The sequence below is a fragment of the Hemitrygon akajei genome, unplaced genomic scaffold (assembly GCF_048418815.1).
Source record: "Hemitrygon akajei unplaced genomic scaffold, sHemAka1.3 Scf000057, whole genome shotgun sequence".
Lineage (NCBI taxonomy): Eukaryota > Metazoa > Chordata > Chondrichthyes > Myliobatiformes > Dasyatidae > Hemitrygon > Hemitrygon akajei.
Window position 1 is genome coordinate 4,556,390 of NW_027331943.1, and position 17,238 is coordinate 4,573,627.

The window sequence follows — 17,238 nt, forward strand, 5'->3', positions numbered from 1 at the left end:
TGTCTCCAACAAACATCACCTGGAGGTGAAATGCGATCTCGATGACTTTGAGAGTGGAATGTTTGTTGGTGCCAGACGGTTCAGTTTGAATATCGCAGGAACTGCAGAACTCCTGGGTTTGTCAAGTTCAGCAGTCTCAGTTTGCGGAGAATGGTGCTGGGAAAAAAGTCAGGTAGCGGCAATTCTGAGAGCAAAAACGTTTTGTTAATGAGAGAGATCGGTGGAGAAAGGCGGGACTGATTCAATCTGCCAGGAAGACGACGGTAACTCAGATAATCACGAACTACTGCACTGTGCAGAGAGGCATCACTGGACGCGCAACGTGTCGAACATTGAACTGGACGGGCTACGGCAGTAGAAGACCACGGATGTACAATCAGAGGCCGCATTATCAGGTACAGGAGGAGCGCAATACAGTGCACATAGACATATGTTAGCAACAGCCAATGAGATATAACTCATAACATTTTATTTTAAATATCACTGACAGATACTTGTTGTCTTTGCTGGAATAGCACACTCTCTCCGGCAGAAAAAGCAAGCTGATCCGCAAAGCCACACAATTTTAAAGACAGTAATGAACTGGTAGAAACACTAGAAAACCAACCGTCACAAGGGGGCACATTAACTCATCGTAACGTTGCCCACCCAGTACAGTCTCTGTGTTTACTCTGTGCTGAGCTCCTGGTTCTGTTACCAGCGAATCCGAGCACCTGAATTCTGTGGGACCAAACAGTAAGTGAACACAATCAGAGTAATGTTCAGTTGACAACACACACATAAGACTGCACTCACACTCATCAGCACGTAACTCCAGACCCTGCTCCACAGCGCAGGAACTAAACGACACAAAAACTCCTTCGAGCCAATGGTTCTGATGTGCTGTTCGATCCAGGCTTAATTTCGTACCTCAGTAGACGGTGACAAAGATTACATACTGTATCTCACGACAAATCGATCAGCTCCAGGGAGCAACCGCGACCCGCATCCTGGTTCAAATCGGGTAGTGTCATCGCATTAATTTATTGTTTATTTTGGAACCAATTGACTGTCAGACTGTAAACTTCAGTGACAGCTGAGGGCAGAAATCGCTGTGGGCTTATAGGAAAGACACAGTAGCAGGACGGGCCATGTGAACTCTGGTAAATGTTATAATTTTGGAATAATCTTTTGAACACTGGACATTACTTTTCGCCAGATTTAACTGTGCCTCGGCAACCTGGAGCAGCACCGATCTCAGAGTCAACAACTTTATAAAGCAATCTTAAATATTTGTCCACAATGGGGCCATACAATGATGGGCAAGGCAGCAGCTATGTGGTGATTACAAACTATAGATAATCACGTCCAAACGAATGCAACCTATTTCACAAACACATTAGTGTTCACTCACTGGGAAAAAATAACCTTATCTATCAGATGTCTTTCATGACTACCGGGTCTATTTACATTACTCCCGTCGGTGTTACCCCGCTATCACCGTTACTTTACAAATACCTGAGCTGTTTAAAGAAGAGGAAGTGCTGGCGCTGTTAAGGAATATAAAAGTGGATGAATCTCCGGGACCTGACAGGATATTCGTTAGGATCTTAAGGGAAGTTAGTGTAGAAATAGCAGCGGCTCTGAAAGAAATATTTCAAATATCTTTAGAATAGGTGGTGGTGCCGGAGGATTGGCGTATTTCTCATGTGGTTCCATTGTTTAAAAAGAGTTCTAAGAGTAAACCTAGCAAATACAGGCCTGTAATTTTGAGGTCAGTGGTGGGTAAATTAATGGAAAGTTTTCTTAGAGATAGTATATATAATTATTTTGATAGACAGGGTCTGATTAGGAACAGTCAGCATGGATTTGTGCGTGGAAGGTCATGTTTGACAAATCTTGAATTTTTTTGAAGAGGGTACTAGGAAAGTTGACGAAGGTAATGCAGTGGATGCTGTCTATATGGACTTCAGTAAGGCCTTTGACAAGGTTCCACACGGATGGTTAGTTAGGAAGGTTCAATCGTTAGGTATTAATATTGAAGTAGTAAAATGGATTCAACAGTGCCTGGATGGGAGATGCCAAAGAGTAGTGGTGGATAACTGTTTGTCAGGTTGGAGGCCGGAGACTAGTGGTGAGCCTCCAGGATCAGTACTGGATCCAATGTTGTTTGTCATATAAATTAATGATCTGGATGATGGGGTGATAAATTGGATTAGTAAGTATGCCGATGTTACTGAGATAGGTGACGTTGTGGATAATGAAGTAGGTTTTCAAAGCGAGAGATTTACAGAGAGATTTAGGCCAGTTAGAAGAGTGGGTTGAAAGATGGCAGATGGAGTTTAATGCCGATAAATGTGAGGTGCTACATTTTGGTAGGACTATTCAAAATAGGACATACATGTTCAATGGTAGGGCATTGAGGAATGCAGTAGAACAGGGTGATATAGGAATAATGGTGCATAGTTCCCTGAAGGTGGAATCTCGTGGATAGAGTGGTGAAGAAAGCTTTTGTTATGGTGGCCTTTATAAATAAGAGCATTGAGTATAGGAGTTGGGATGTAATGTTAAAATTGTACAAGGGATTGGTGAGACCAAATTTGAGTATTGTGTACAGTTCTGGTCACCGAATTATAGGAAGGATGTCAACAAAGTAGAGTACAGAGAAGATTTACTAGAATGTTGCCTTTGTTTCAGCACCTAACTTACAGAGAAAGGTTGAATAAGTTAGATCTTTATTTCTTGGAGCGTAGAAGTTTGAGGGGGACTTGATAGAGGTTTTTAAAGCGATGAGGGGGCTAGATAGTGTTGACTTGGATAGGCTTTTTTCCATTGAGAGTAGGAGAAATTTAAACAAGAGGACATGAGTTGAGAGTCAGGAGGTAAAAGTTTAGGGGTAACAGAGGGGGAACTTCTTTACTCAGAGAGTGATAGCTGTGTGGAACAAGGTTCCAGTTGACGTGGTAGAGGCAGGTTCGATATTGTCATTTTTTAAAAAATGGATAGGTATATGGGCAGGAAAGGAATGGAGGGTTATATGCTGAGTGCAGTTCGGTGGGATTAGGTGAGAGTAAGCATTCGACACGGACTAGAAGGGCTGAGATGGCCTGTTTCTGTGATGCAATTGTTATATGGTTATATGTGAGGTGATGGACATTCAAATGAAGTAGGACTTGTACAATGAAAGGGAAGGCGCTGGCAAGTCAGTTCACTGAAAGGCAGGATGGTGAAAACAAGCGTTTAGCATGGTAGCCTTCATCAGTTATTGTGTAGAGTTTAAGGGCGGTGCTTTATTTGCAGTTATGTAATTTGTTGTTGAGACCACTTTTGAATATTTTGTACAATTTTAGTTACCCTGTTGTAGGTAAGACGCTGCAAAGTTGTAGAGGGTGCAGAAGGGATTTACGAAGATGCTTTTGGGGCTAGAGGGCCTGGGTTACAGTGAGGTTGGCCATGCTGGACCTTTATTCCTTGGAGAATGAGAGGTGACCTCAGAAGTTTAAAATCACAAGGGGTATTGATAAGGTGGATTTTCATTATTGGAGAGTTGGAGAGTCCAACATGAGAGGTCACAGATAGAAGCGAAAGAGGGGAAACATTGAAAAGAGAAATTGGGATAACTTCTGTACACAGAGGACCGTGAGTACCCGGAAGAAGCTACTAAAGGAAGTGGTTGAAGTGGGTTCAACTGCAACATTTAACAGGCATTTGGACAGGTACATGGAAGGGAGAGGCTTGGAGAGTTGTGGGCCAAACTAGACAACTGGGACTAGCAGGGAGGATGCTGTGGTTGGTATGGACCAGTTGGGCCGAAGGGCCTGTTTAGATCGCATTACTCTAGGATTCCATAATTCTAAAGTGACACAAGTTGCATCCCAGTGCAAATAGTTTTACTTGTACACATCGTTCTGCTATCAGTCACTGGCGTCTTTTCAGGGCTCCTGGCATCCAGGGTTTTACTCATACACATTGTGGATTATGCTAACTATCTGCCCTGTTCTGCTATCAGTTATCTGTGCTTTCTCTGGGCTCCTGGAGTCCAAGGTTCACTGCTCTTCATGAAGCGTAAATTCCTGCCATAGGTGATGCTGGTGCCGTTTTCCTTCAATAGATATGGGCCTGCGATGGCTTCGCTGTCTTGTCACAATTGCATACTGCTGAATCTCTGGGTGGAATTAGCCTTGCCTTTGGGACTAGTTATGCCTTAGTTGTAGCCTTCCATAAAGTGGCTTGACCAATGGATGGCAGCGTGGGTGGGCCCCCGCTTATTTAACTTTGAATACAATTCTCTGGTTAAAATAGAAGCAGGAAGCCAAGGTCCGTGAGTATACCTCTTTTTGTTTCTCCTATTGTAGGCATACATAGACCAGGTTGAAATGCCATGAAAATCAGATGCTTTCAGTAGCTGTACTAACACGTTACCTTCCCTGCACTGCCATATATTCGGTTACTAATACAACAGATCAATAACAGATCATCTTCCATAGTATCAATAACCTGTGAACTCAAACTGAATGTTGAACGAGCTGGGGCCTTCCTCTTTAGAGCAAAGTGGGAGGAGAAGTGAATTGATAGAGGCGTATAAGCTGATAAGAGGCATAGATAATGGAGAGCCAACAACATTTTCCCAGGGCAGAAAGGGCTAATATGATGGGGCATAATGTTAAAGTGATTAGAGAAAAGTTTAGGGGATTGTCAGAAGTAGTATTTTTTTTAAAAAGAAAATGGTGGGTGTATGGAATGCACAGCCTGGGCAGTGATAAGGGTAGATGCATCAGTGAGATTTAAAAGGCTTTTAGATAAACACATGGATGAAAGAAAAATGGAGAGCTATTTGAGAGAGTAGGGATAAATTGATCTTGGAGCAGATTAAATGGTCGATGCAACATCATGGGCCAAAATGCCTGCATTGTGCTCCATTGCTGTATGTCTCAGTTCAGTTTAAGCCCGAGAGGAGTGATGAGAGCTGTGAAGAGAGGTGGAATACAGCCGTTGGAATCATATATCTTTAATGCCCAAAAAGAAACTATGCGATTTTCAGTTTAATGACAGAGATGGGATCCTATAGGTAGATTTGTTTTTCTGCTGGAATGGAATGCTTCAGGTCAATTAAACTTTCAACAGTGTCAAGGGCCCTGCCTATTCCTTACCTCACCACCATTTTGAGGTCAATATTACAAAGCATTAGTGAACCTCATTACAGCTTAAACTTCCCATTCTTCTCAAGTATTATGTAAATTTAAAATTTTCTTTGAATTAATCCATATTTTTTTCTCTACTTCCGGTGAAAGATGAGAAGACATCGGCGATTCTATGAGAACGTAGTGTTGACTGTTTTGATTACTCTGGGATTGTTCTTCATTTTCTGGGATAATGACCAACGTCGAGAGACTGATGATGTTGCAGAAACTGTTCATCGTAAAGATCTGCCCAAGGTTGTTACAGCTGATGCAACTGAATCAGTGCTCAAGCCAAAGTGCCACGCGAACAGGACATTGTTGCACCTGTCCTCATTTGATCAACAGAAAGAACACATAAAAAACTTCTTGATGTATAAACACTGTCGAGACTTTGACATGATTCAAAACGTCCCAGACAAATGCGGTGGTCGAGAAGGATCTCAGAATGTCTTCCTGCTCCTGGTAATCAAATCTGACCCTTTCAACCAGGATCGGCGGGAAATGGTAAGGAAGACCTGGGGCAAAGAACGCAAATTCAATGGGGTCCAAATTAAGAGAGTCTTTATCTCTGGTGTCTCTCCTGACCAAAAAGAAAGGAGGAAATTGAATCAGCTGTTAGCCATGGAAAACAGAGAACACAGAGATGTCCTGCAATGGGATTTCTTGGATACCTTTTTCAACCTCACCCTCAAACAATACAAGTTGCTGCAGTGGGTCAGTGAATTTTGCCCCAGAGCCAAATTCATCTTCAATGGAGATGATGATGTTTTTGCCAACACCGATAACATGGTTGATTACTTGCTAGGCATGAAGGTGCACCAACACCTGTTTGTGGGCCATCTCATTTATGGGGTTGGGTCCATTCGCCAGAAGTCGAGCAAGTATTATGTGCCAGAAATAGTGACCACTATCAAGTCGTACCCACCATATGTTGGTGGAGGGGGCATACTTATGTCTGTGTATACAGCTCATATCATTTACCACATAGCCCAAGACCTTGAACTATACCCCATTGATGATGTATTTTTGGGGATGTGCCTGGCCAAGGCTGGACTAGCCCCACACTCCCATAGCGGATTCAGGACAGCTGGAGTCAGGATTCCTTCAACCCAAGATGACTCTTTCAATCCTTGCTATTACCGTGAGTTGCTGCTAGTGCACCGTTTTCGGCCTTTCGAACTGCTACTGATGTGGGATGCGGTGCATGATGCTAATCTGAATTGTGCTCATGCTTCCCAGAAGTCTGCATCCACGAAAAGGACTGCATGAGTCATGAGAGAATGTAGCAACTGTTGGAATGCAATGCAGTTTATAAACATGTGTTAATCAGTTGTTTATGCAATGTAAGAAGCTCAATTCCTAAATTATATTGGAGGATACATTAATTCATAGGGTTGGTGCCTTTCTACATTCTACAAATGTTTGTAAAGCTGTCAGGCGTCATCACTCAGCCTAATTCTTACTGCACCCATAATGACATGACAATATTGTCAGGAGCACCACAATTTAAGTCAATTGTAAAGTTATTCCAAGTGAGCAGTCCTTGTTGCATTGCGTGCAGATAGGTACAGCATGTTCACTTGGGGCATTTGTATAATAAGCCACCAATAAAATTTTTGTTACAGTTATATCTGTGTATTTTCTTCTTGCCGTTTCTTACATGTCCCTTGCAAAATATGAAAGAGATAAATGTGTTTCTTGGACTGGAACTGTGAGGACAACAAAGAATATAGATCTAAAATTGTCTCAGGGTTGGAGGAATAGAGAAACTTATGGTCATCACTTCTGTAGTCAAATGTCAGCCTGCATTGTGTCTGTGTAACTACATATCAAATAAAAGCACACACGCAGGAGATGGCTTTAACTGGAGTATTCACATTGAAGAGAGGGAAGGAGATCAATGAACATGTGGGGACAACAGATCAATATGCAAACATAGGCAGCAGTCCATATGTAGTGCGAAGGGGAGTGGCATTAGATTTGGCAGGTGTCTTGTCTAAGACAATGTACTCGGTTGCCAGTGTCATGTTGCTGTCATTGACACGGTCATCACTGAGAGGTAAGTCCGGTGGCCAATCTGGACATCGGAAAGCTGGAGAGGAGGGGACTTCAATAAGGCTCATTGTCCGAGGGGCAGCTCACGGCAGTGCAATAGAGCAATCGGTGACCAATCAACTAGTGGCCAATCGGCATTTGGGATTGATTAGTAAGAGCAAATTAAAGGAAGGTTGGACAAACCCAGTGGCCTTCGTCTGAGTAGAAACATAGAAAACCTACAGCATAATATGGGCCCCTCGGCCCACAGAGCTGTGCCGAACATGTCCCTACCTTAGACCTACCTAGGCTTTACCCATAGCCCTCTTTTCCTAAGCTCCATGTAACCAGCCAGGAGTCTCTTAACAGACCGTATCGTTTCAGTCTCCACCACCGCCGCCAGCAGCCCATTCCACGCACTCACCTCTCTCTGTGTAAAAAAAAAACTTACCCCTGACATCTGCTCTGTACTTACTTCCAAGCACCTTAAACTATGCCCTCTCATGGTAGCCATTTTAGCCCTGGGGAAAGCCTCTGACTGTCCACATGATCAATGCCTCTCATTATCTTGTACACCTCTATCAGGCGACCTCTCATCCTCCATCGCTCCAAGGAGAAGAAGGCCGAGTTCACTCAACCTATTCTCATAAGGCATGCTCCCCAATTCAGACAACATCCTTGTAAATGTCCTCTGCACCCTTTCTATGGTTTCCATGTCCGTCCTGTAGTGAGGCAACTATAACTGAGCACAGTACTCCAAGTGGGATCCGACCAGGGTCCTATATAGCTGCAACATTGCCTTTCAGCTCTTAAACTCAATCCCACAATTGGTGAAAGCCAATGCACTATATGCCATCTTAACCACAGAGTCAACCTGTGTAGCAGCTTTGTGTGTTCTGGGGACTCGGACCCCAAGATCCCTCTGATCCTCCACACTGCCAAAAGTTTTGCCTTTAATGCCATATTCTGCCATTATAGTGTAGGGACTGCGGTCTGCAGTCAGGTACTCAGGATCACTCAGCATAAATTTGCACGAACATTATTAGCAAAACACTCCGACACAAGACGGGTTTCATTTTGTTACAGACAGAAATGCCAGTCTGGTACTACAAGTAAACTGCATTTCCACATTGGTGGAGAAGTGTGCTGACACCCCTCGCTATCTGTAAAAACTGTGACGAGATGCTAAGGTGTATTCAATATGGACTGTGCCTTTAAAAAGAGAGAGAGCGTTGGTGTACACCGATTCAGAGAGAGAGAGCACCGAGCAGCTCGTGAGTCGCCATGGTTACGGAACGGCGGAGCTATATGATGGACAGCTGGCGTTCAGCATGTTTGGGATATATACAAGGTCAGCTAGATTTTCAGACAGACACACAGATACACGGAAGACACTGACAGAAATACAGAAGAAATAGACACTGGATGAACTTTCAGTGCCCACGAAAGGGTGGGTTTTGATCGCAGTGTGGGAAAGGGGTGACCGGTGGAATGTTATCGGTGTGTTTAACCTTTGATAGCTGTACTGCCTGAAGGCGGTACTCTTGTGTGATCACAAAACTTTAACAGGTACTTCGGAAGGCAACGGAAAGATCGACGACATCAGCTTACTTGGAAAACAAATCACCTCTCTCTCTCTCTTCTCAATTCTACTCAATATCACGAACTGAACTGACGCCATTCCTATACCATCGTAAGACTGTATCATTTACCACCTAAGCTGAAGAAGTTTGGGGTTTTATATTTGCACACTTACATTTGCATAAACTCTGCTAACCTGTTTGGTTTATCTGGTTTTATATTACGAGATTACGTGGATACTGATAAGTAGTGTTTTGTTTGTAACAATACCAGACTCCAGGTGTGTTCCATTTATGCTGAGTCTTTTAACCCGTTACGGGCACGTAACAAAACCGTTCCGACCCCTACATCACACCGCATTTCTGTAAACCCCTTCGACCCCTACAGCTCTGGTCATCTCTGCAAAACCTCGATCATCCACCCCTGTGCATACAGACGACAGCAGACCCGAGAAAGATACCGTCGTGTCAGATTGCATGGCTCATTAAACATTGTTGGCCAAAAGGAACTACAGACTGATCAAGGACAGAGAAGCAGACAAACCAATTCTCTCTGTTTCCCCCCATTTTGTTGGCTATGAACTGATTCTGGCACTGGAATAATTTAATCAGAGGAACTGAATGTGGACACAGGAAGCTTCAGGTAATGATCTGCTAAACCTGAGACCATTCTCAAACAAGTCGCCATTTGTTATGTGAAGGGAGTAGATTCTGAACTGATTCTTGACTCTGGGACAATCTAATCAGAGCAATAAACCTGAGACCATGCTCAGAAGAGTAGCTACTTGTTAAGACAAGTGTTTTGAACCCATTTTTCCAGCTTGTCCAGATTCCGTTTCATGCTTCTGTACTCTTCATCACTGTCGACTACACCCGCAATGTTGCTGTCAGCGACAGTGTGTAAATCTACGTGGTTTTAGTAGAAGTAATAAAAGATACTTGTTGGTAAATACAGATTCTCTGTATCTCATTGATCATTGTTACAAGGGATGAATCTTGTCACAGTGGCGTCCATCATTAACATTGCCCACTAACAGGACGTGCCCTCTACACAGTGTTACCATCGGGAAGGAGATACAGAAGCCTGAAAGCTCAGGTTCAGCGATTCAGTAACAGCTTTCTTTCCCCGCTACCACCTGTATCTCAGTTTTGCTTTCTCTATATTTATTTATCCTGTATTGCATTGTACTGCTACCGTAAAGTTAACAAATTCACGACGTATGTCTGTGATATTAAATCTGGTTCTGATTCTTTAAATGTACCTTTGAAACCTTTGATTCTGATGGAGATGCAGGGGGGGATGTGTTAGATCGAACTTACATTAGTTGAAAGCCTATCAGAACCTCGTGTACTGTGCTGTAATATTCTATGTTCTGTGGTCGACCGAGCGTACCGTGTCTTGCTATAGTTAAGTAAATCGATTAATTATTTAAAGCTACAACGCCTTGCTCTTCCAGACGACTCTCAATGCGTCGGATAATCAAGTGCAGGAGAATTAAAAAAATATTAGGCCATAAATATCAGTCCCGACCGCTGGATGATCTCGATAGCTTTGCTTGAAAGGGACTTGCCAAGTATTATGTAATGATGAATTGTCCTCGTTGTTCAGACTACGCTGGTCATGGGGTATGAAGGGAAGTAACTGGACAAACAAGAATATTAGCGATAGTCAGAATGGGCCAGTGCGTAGTAGGTCATGTCTAACCAATCTCACAGAGCTTTCCGAGGTCGTTATCAAGAATGGTGTGGAAGGCAAGGCAGTGGATGCCGTCTAACAGGGACTTCAGCAAGGAATTTCTCAAGGTTCCGTAAGGGAGGATGCTCGAGAAGGTTCAGTCGTTTGGCTTTCACGATGAGGTAGTAAATTAGATTCGCCATTGGGTACGTTGGGGAAGCTAGAGTGTGGTAATGGATGGTTGTCTCTCTGACTGCGGACCTGTGATGAGTGGAGTGTCCCAGGGATCGTTGTTGTGCCCGTTGTTATTTGTAATCTATATCAATTATCTGGATGATAATGTCGTTAACAAGATCAGCAAATTTGCCGATGATAGCAACATTGCGGGTGTAGTCGACAGTGATGAAGAGTACCGGAGCATGAAGCGGAATCTGGACCAGCTGGAAAATGGGTTGAAAAGTGTCAGATCGCATTTAACACAGACAAGAGTTAGATTTTGCACTTTGTGCGGACCAGCCAGGGTTGGTCTGAACCAATGAGAAATAGGGCACTGAGGAGTACGACAGGACAAACGAATCTGGGAATGCAGGTCCACAATTCAATGAAAGTTGCGGCGCAGTTAGACAGGGTCGTAAAAAAAGATTTTCGCACATTGGCCTTCATAGACCAAAGTACTGAGTGCAGGAGTAGTGACGTTACCTTGCTGTTGTTTAAGGCTTTATCGGGGCCTAATTTGGAAAACTGTGTGCGGGAAGGATGAAAATAAGATTAAAATAATGCAGAAAAAAATTATACGGCTAGTGCCGTAACGGACTGAATGTTTTTAATTAAAAGGAAAGATTTCACGTGTTAGCAGTTTATTCCCGAGCGGGTAGAAGACTGAGGGGAGATTTGATAGAGGTATACAACATTATGAGGCGTATAGAGAGTGTAAATGCAAGCGGACGCTCTCCACTTATATCGGGCGAGAATACAACTGACGATCATGGGTGAAGTGTGAAATGTGAAATGTTTAAGGGAAACATGAGGGGAAACTTCTTCTTTCAGAGGGTGGTAAGAGTGTAGACAGAGCTGCCAACACAAATGGTAATTGAGATTCCGAGGCCAACGTTTAAGAGATGATTGGAGAAGTACACGGATGAGAGGGATATGGATGGGCACGGTCCGGGTGAGGCCGATGGGAGTAGGCAGTTTAAATAATTCCTCACCGACCTGACGGGCTGGAGACCCTGTTTCTCTGCAGTGGTTTCCTAACACCTGTCTGACTGTGTATCTGGGTTAGAACTTCAGTGTCACACAGCACCGACCAATCTAGAAAGTCGTTGGTACTGTTCGATCCATCTGTCCTTGCAACACTGAAGTAATTTGGATGGTTATTCTGTATTCTCCAATTGCCTGCGATGGTTTTGAAGGGAGGCAAGTGTGAACCTGATTATTTGCTTTGTCTTCGCTGCGTTTTTAGTTTGTGTAGTTTTGTATGTTTCATTTATTATTGACTTCAGAGAGAGACACGCATTCCACACCGGCCATGTGGATTCAGGGTTAGATGGATCGAAATATAAGCGTATCTACACCCGATATGATAAAACCACGATTCAGAGGTAAATTGGCATTTGGATAAATTGGTGTGTACTTGAATTGGGAATTCGGATTGCCATTTTGGACGGCTGGTTCTTTTAGTGAGCACCAGTAGCTGCTGCTGAACACTTTGAAATGCTGGTTTCTAGTTGTAGGGCTCCATTGGAAAAGATGCTTTGAAGTCGTTGTAGCATTTGCCCTGTAATATGTAAATGACAGGTCAGTTTAGGAAACGCGCTGGTGCAGTCAATCACTCAGCGATTTGCTGACGTCGTCAGCCCTCATTCCATTAATTATTCAGGTGCTGCTGTGTGATCAGATTAAATGGATTATTTCCTCAGCCCTATTTCTGAGAGCACTGGTAACTGCAGACTCGCAATAGAGTTGTAAAGTGCAGCAGAATTTCGACTCTGCTTGAGGAACACGGCTGCGCTCTGTCTTCCAGCCAGAATTCACTCTGTCTACTGCATCATCTGCCTTCTGTTAGGAAGCCAATACTGAATCAACGTAGCCAGGTTTCCCTCGATCCCATGCCTCCTGACTTTCTGAATGAGTCCACTATGGGGAACTGATCAAACTCCTGACCATAATTAATGCACCCACATCGACTGTTCGGATTCATCTGTTTGTTTTATTTTCACTTTCAAATAATTCACTCTAACTCATTAAGGACAACATGCCATGTTTTCTCTCCGTAGCCAGACTACGTTTCTCCAAATACTCATAAGTTCCTTCTTCAATAATCCTCTACAGCAGTTTACCCACAACCGATGTAAGACTCGCTGGTCTATAATTCCAAAAACTATCCCTATTATCTTTCGTCAACAAATGAACAACACTTTCCACACTCCAATCATCTAGTTCTACTTCCGTGGCCAGCAAAGACACAAATATCCTGTCCAAAAGCGCAGCAATATCCGAGATCCCCTTCCAAAATTACCTGGACTATATCCCTTGCGGCATCGGGGAATCATCTATCATAATTTTTTCCAAATTTCCAGAGCATCCTCTTTCTTAGCGTCGGCATGTTCTAGCATATCTGCCTTTTGCCACTGTGTTCACATTGATCAATGTATTCAGTGAGGAGCTTCACCGCCTCTTTGGACTCCAGACACAAGTTTTCCTCTTTTACCTCCGATCTGCCCACACTCTCTCCAGTCTCCTCCTGTTCTTCACAGTGCAACTCGTCAAGGATTTCTCAAATCCCCCTATAAGTCTTTTAAGTCCATTGTTAAATTCCTTCCTGTCAACATTGTGACTCGCTGTAGCCTTACCTGATCCTTTCTTCCTTTTCTATCGTTCTTTCTTCCTCTTGATGTGTTGTTCCAACTTTTTTGTCTCCCAGGGTTACTTTACGCTGTCATCCTTTCCCTGCGTCACTGAGACAAGCCTATACTGAACCCTGTGTAAGTGCTCCCTAAACAATCCCCACATATCTTTTGCGCAATACCCCGAGAGCATCATTTCCCAATGTACGTTCCTAAGCTCCTGCCAGGTAGCTCCACACATCACTGACCCCCAATTAAATAGATCCCATGATCCCTGTTCCTAACTCTGCGCAAGGTAAATGTCGGGAAGTTCTCCCTGTTGTTCTGAAATGCAGACCCGCGGAAAGATCTGTCACCTGACCCGTTTCCTTTTCTAATATTAGATCTGGTACGGAAAGTTCGCCAGTCAGCCTTTCTTCTTATAGTGACATGAATCCTTCCTGAACTCAACTGTGAATTTATGCCATTCCTAAACATTTTACCTTGGGTAGGTGCCAAAGACTATTAGGGAAGTTGCAGTTGCCCATGCCAATAATGGCTCATGTCCAGTTTCCGCTTCCCGGTCGGTTCCTCACTGTTCCCGTTGTGGTTTTTTTTTTGTTAATCTTGTGGGCGGCTGTACAGAATACTCCAAGTGGGGAGATCGCGCCCATTTCAAAAGGGAGAACAGAAACAGTGTTCGTCTCCCAGTCTATTAACAAACGAAAGCTCCACGTTGTCCTCCCTTTCTGCAGCTGCGATACCATCCCTGGTTTCCCGACGCACTCCCTTTACGCTCTGTTACCCGACCCTGTCCATTTTGAAACATGTAAAACCCAGAAATTCCTGAATCCATCTCTGTCCTTGTGATAGTTTGGAACATACTTCAACCTAAGTGACAATCACGCCAGGTGCATTGAACGTTTATATTGCTACCTATCTGAACTGTATGAAGCAAACAATCTTCCGCCAATTTTGCAATTTCCGGATGAGCAGGCATGTGACTATTTGAATTTATGAGATATTTACCAAATCTGTTCATTGTAAAACGACTTTATTTGAAAACTCCGCTGAATTTTCATTAGACACGGGCGTTATCTACACACATGGCCATTTAATGTAAACACATACTTCATTCCATTCCTTAGCTCCTCTCTGAATTTCTTCTGTGTCAGTGTATAGATACAAGTATTGGTGCACATGCTGAGAAATTGTAACATGAACCCAAATTGCTGTAGGATGTATACCGGGGAACTCAAATATCTGTCCTGGTAAAAATAGTTTTGCGTTTGCCATTTCAGGGAATGGGCTACATAGGGCATCCAAAATAATATGAAATTAGCTGATATAGAAAACAGCAAAATCATCGATTTTCTGCGTTTTTCCACCTCGGCATCTTTGTGATTGTCACTGCTATGCCGAAGCCTTCTGCGGACTCTATTTGCCACAACGATATGTCTTACGGTTAACCCGTTAAACACCAGGATTAAGCCGATTGGTAGCAGTGGTGTTAAAATGCTCTGCAGTAATGTGTACCCTCTCCACACGGGTGAAGTAACGTATTCATATGTGATGGTGCACCGCCACGGCGTGTTGTCAATGATGACGTAAGGTTCAAGGGCAAAGTAAAACGGGACGCATTTCCCGCAGCTCACTATAACCACGGTCACGATAACAACCGTTGCTGTTCTCTCTGTGCAGTATCGCTCCCGCAACTTTCGGCAACATATTGCGATGAAGCGATCGAAGGTAAAACTGACCGTAAACCAAACAGAACAGTCCGTCGTTACTACCCGAAATACAAGTGTCAGTGCGCATACAGGAGTGATGAGCAGGGTTCTGGAATAAATGTAGATATTGTTGGTCTGCTCCACTAAAGCAACAACGATAACCACCATCAGATCCGCTGTTGCCATTCCAACCAGGTAACGGGTGATGCATTTGGAGACTCCGCATTTTCCCCGAGATAGAATCACAATCGCCGTTAAATTAACTGCAAGAAATTTGGAAACATAGTAGAAATATCGTCAGTTCCTTGAATGTCCCCATTTTACCGATGCTATGCAGGGTATGGTCTGTTTGGAAGTGGAAAGTGGAAATCCAGTGCGTGTGGTACCCGTCGCTGCACTCCGGCTGGAGGACAATGACGGATGTGAGTGTCAGTAGATTGGAGACCTTCCCACAGTTTAGAGCGAGGCATCCGAGTTCAATGACTCACGGACCGGTGAACGGAAGATTGTAAACAACATCATTTCCATTATTAGGGGAGAAACATTTGAAGGGATTGTTTGTAGCGGTGAGAAAGTGGAATCAAAAGATGCAAAACACAATTTACCATTTACTGACTTATGTAAGGACGCATCTACGTGTCGAAAATAGACTGGACCGTCATTTAAACAAGCTGCCACATTGTCATAAGGTGGAAGTGTCTGCACTGATAGAGACTCGGACCCAGAAAAGCAGAGACCGGCATCACTTCAGAAAGTCTAGCGAGGTGAAATTATGAAACAATGTCAATATCGGCTCGAACCTAATTAACAAAAGAAAAATCACTTCAATCAAAGTACGAAAATAAAAATATAACAATGAGAAGCTGGAATCCTCCATTCTGGAAACACGTTTCAGCCGACGGCAACATCTGTGCTCAGTAACAGTGCGGACACCGCAGCAGAGTAACGACGGTACCATACATAAAGTAACCAGCTCCGGCATCTTACCGGGGACACCAACAGCTACAAGTGTGGGATAGAAAATGGCCGCAATGTTGTAAATCGTCGAATATCCCATATTCCGTCAGAAGCAGTGTTCAGTTGTGCGGAACGTTCCAGCTGCTCAGATGGACTGGTGATCGGTTTAGCAGACTTTTATTGAGGAGAGAGCAATTCCACTGAGGCAATTAGCGTGGCTATCACGTCAGGGACATCAGTGACAACCAACTGCACAAACACTTACGTTAAACTATTTTTACTCACTGTTCCCGTGTCATTTACTTGACTCCTCAATGGATCTTGCAATCTATTTACTTTAAAACAAAATATGATGTGAATTTTCCATTTTATTTTCCATGATACCTGGCTTCAGCTATTTAGATAGGATATTTGTTAAATCTGTGTTGCTTTTAAACTAGGCATTCATCTTGAAGTCGATTTATTTTGTAACATTTGACGGAGCACATTCGCTTCTGAAATTGAGGGAAGGCGTTTGTTCAGGCGGGTGAAATGGAGAACACTTCTTTGTTAAAGGGGAACATTCGCTCTTTCTTTTCGTTCGTTCGTTTCAGTCATTCCGGGCGGTTTGAGTGATGGGAATCACAGTGACAGCTGACATGTGTTAAAATAAAATACACTGCAAGTATTTCTGCAAACACTGTAAAAGATCCACAGCGATATTCCAGAGACCTGTGATCAAAATCCGTAGATTCCCAGGCTGTTTTATTATTTGCCAGGGAGTTGTATTTTCTTTCTCCTGATTTACTGTCAGGTATATTGCCTTTCAAGCGTCACTGTAAGTATATGCAGAACAGCGGATGTGGTGAAGCTCACCTGTCAATCACACTTCCTTCTGTTCCTGCAGTGCACCGCTCCGTGCCGATTATGGTTCTCGTACCAATGCGCGGCCCTCGGCTTATTGGAGAGAGTCTCATCACTGTTTCCATTGTGGAACCCTTACTAATGTGCGGCCCTCGGTTGACTCGAGAAAGTATCACATCTGCCTTCAAATTCACCCTTCCAAAGTGAATCGCTTCGTACTTTTCCGGGTTGAACTCCGTCTGTGACTTCTCAGCGCTGCTCTGTGTCCTGTCACCAAAATCCAGGGAGAAAACGCTTCATCCACAACTATCTTCTGCCTTCTGTGGGCGTCAGTCCCGAATCCACCAGCCAACTTTCGCTCAATACCAAACCTTCTGACGTTATGAATGGTCCTACCATGGCTAACCTTAACGCCATGCTAAAATCCATTCATAT

The 17,238-nt window shown here is 43.6% G+C and overlaps 1 protein-coding gene and 1 long non-coding RNA gene across 2 annotated transcripts in view; one reads left to right on the top strand and one right to left on the bottom strand.

Annotated features, from left to right (window-relative positions):
* Window positions 1-6,651, top strand: LOC140721499 (N-acetyllactosaminide beta-1,3-N-acetylglucosaminyltransferase 3-like). Its single transcript, XM_073036315.1, has 2 exons — window positions 1-395; window positions 5,271-6,651. Exons 1-2 carry the CDS (start codon window positions 369-371, stop codon window positions 6,426-6,428), a joined length of 1,185 nt encoding a protein of 394 aa, XP_072892416.1. The 5' UTR covers window positions 1-368; the 3' UTR covers window positions 6,429-6,651.
* The window catches only part of LOC140721496 (uncharacterized), a 1,502,390-nt gene that overhangs the window by 49,940 nt on the left and 1,435,212 nt on the right, over window positions 1-17,238 (bottom strand). The window lies entirely within an intron of this gene.

Bases quoted from the DNA above. Each gene is read 5' to 3' on its own strand.
- LOC140721499 (XM_073036315.1), top strand. From the start codon at position 369: ATGTACAATCAGAGGCCGCATTATCAG. The intron at 396-5,270 runs GTACAGGAGGAG...TTCCGGTGAAAG, and splicing joins ATCAGAGGCCGCATTATCAG to ATGAGAAGACATCGGCGATT.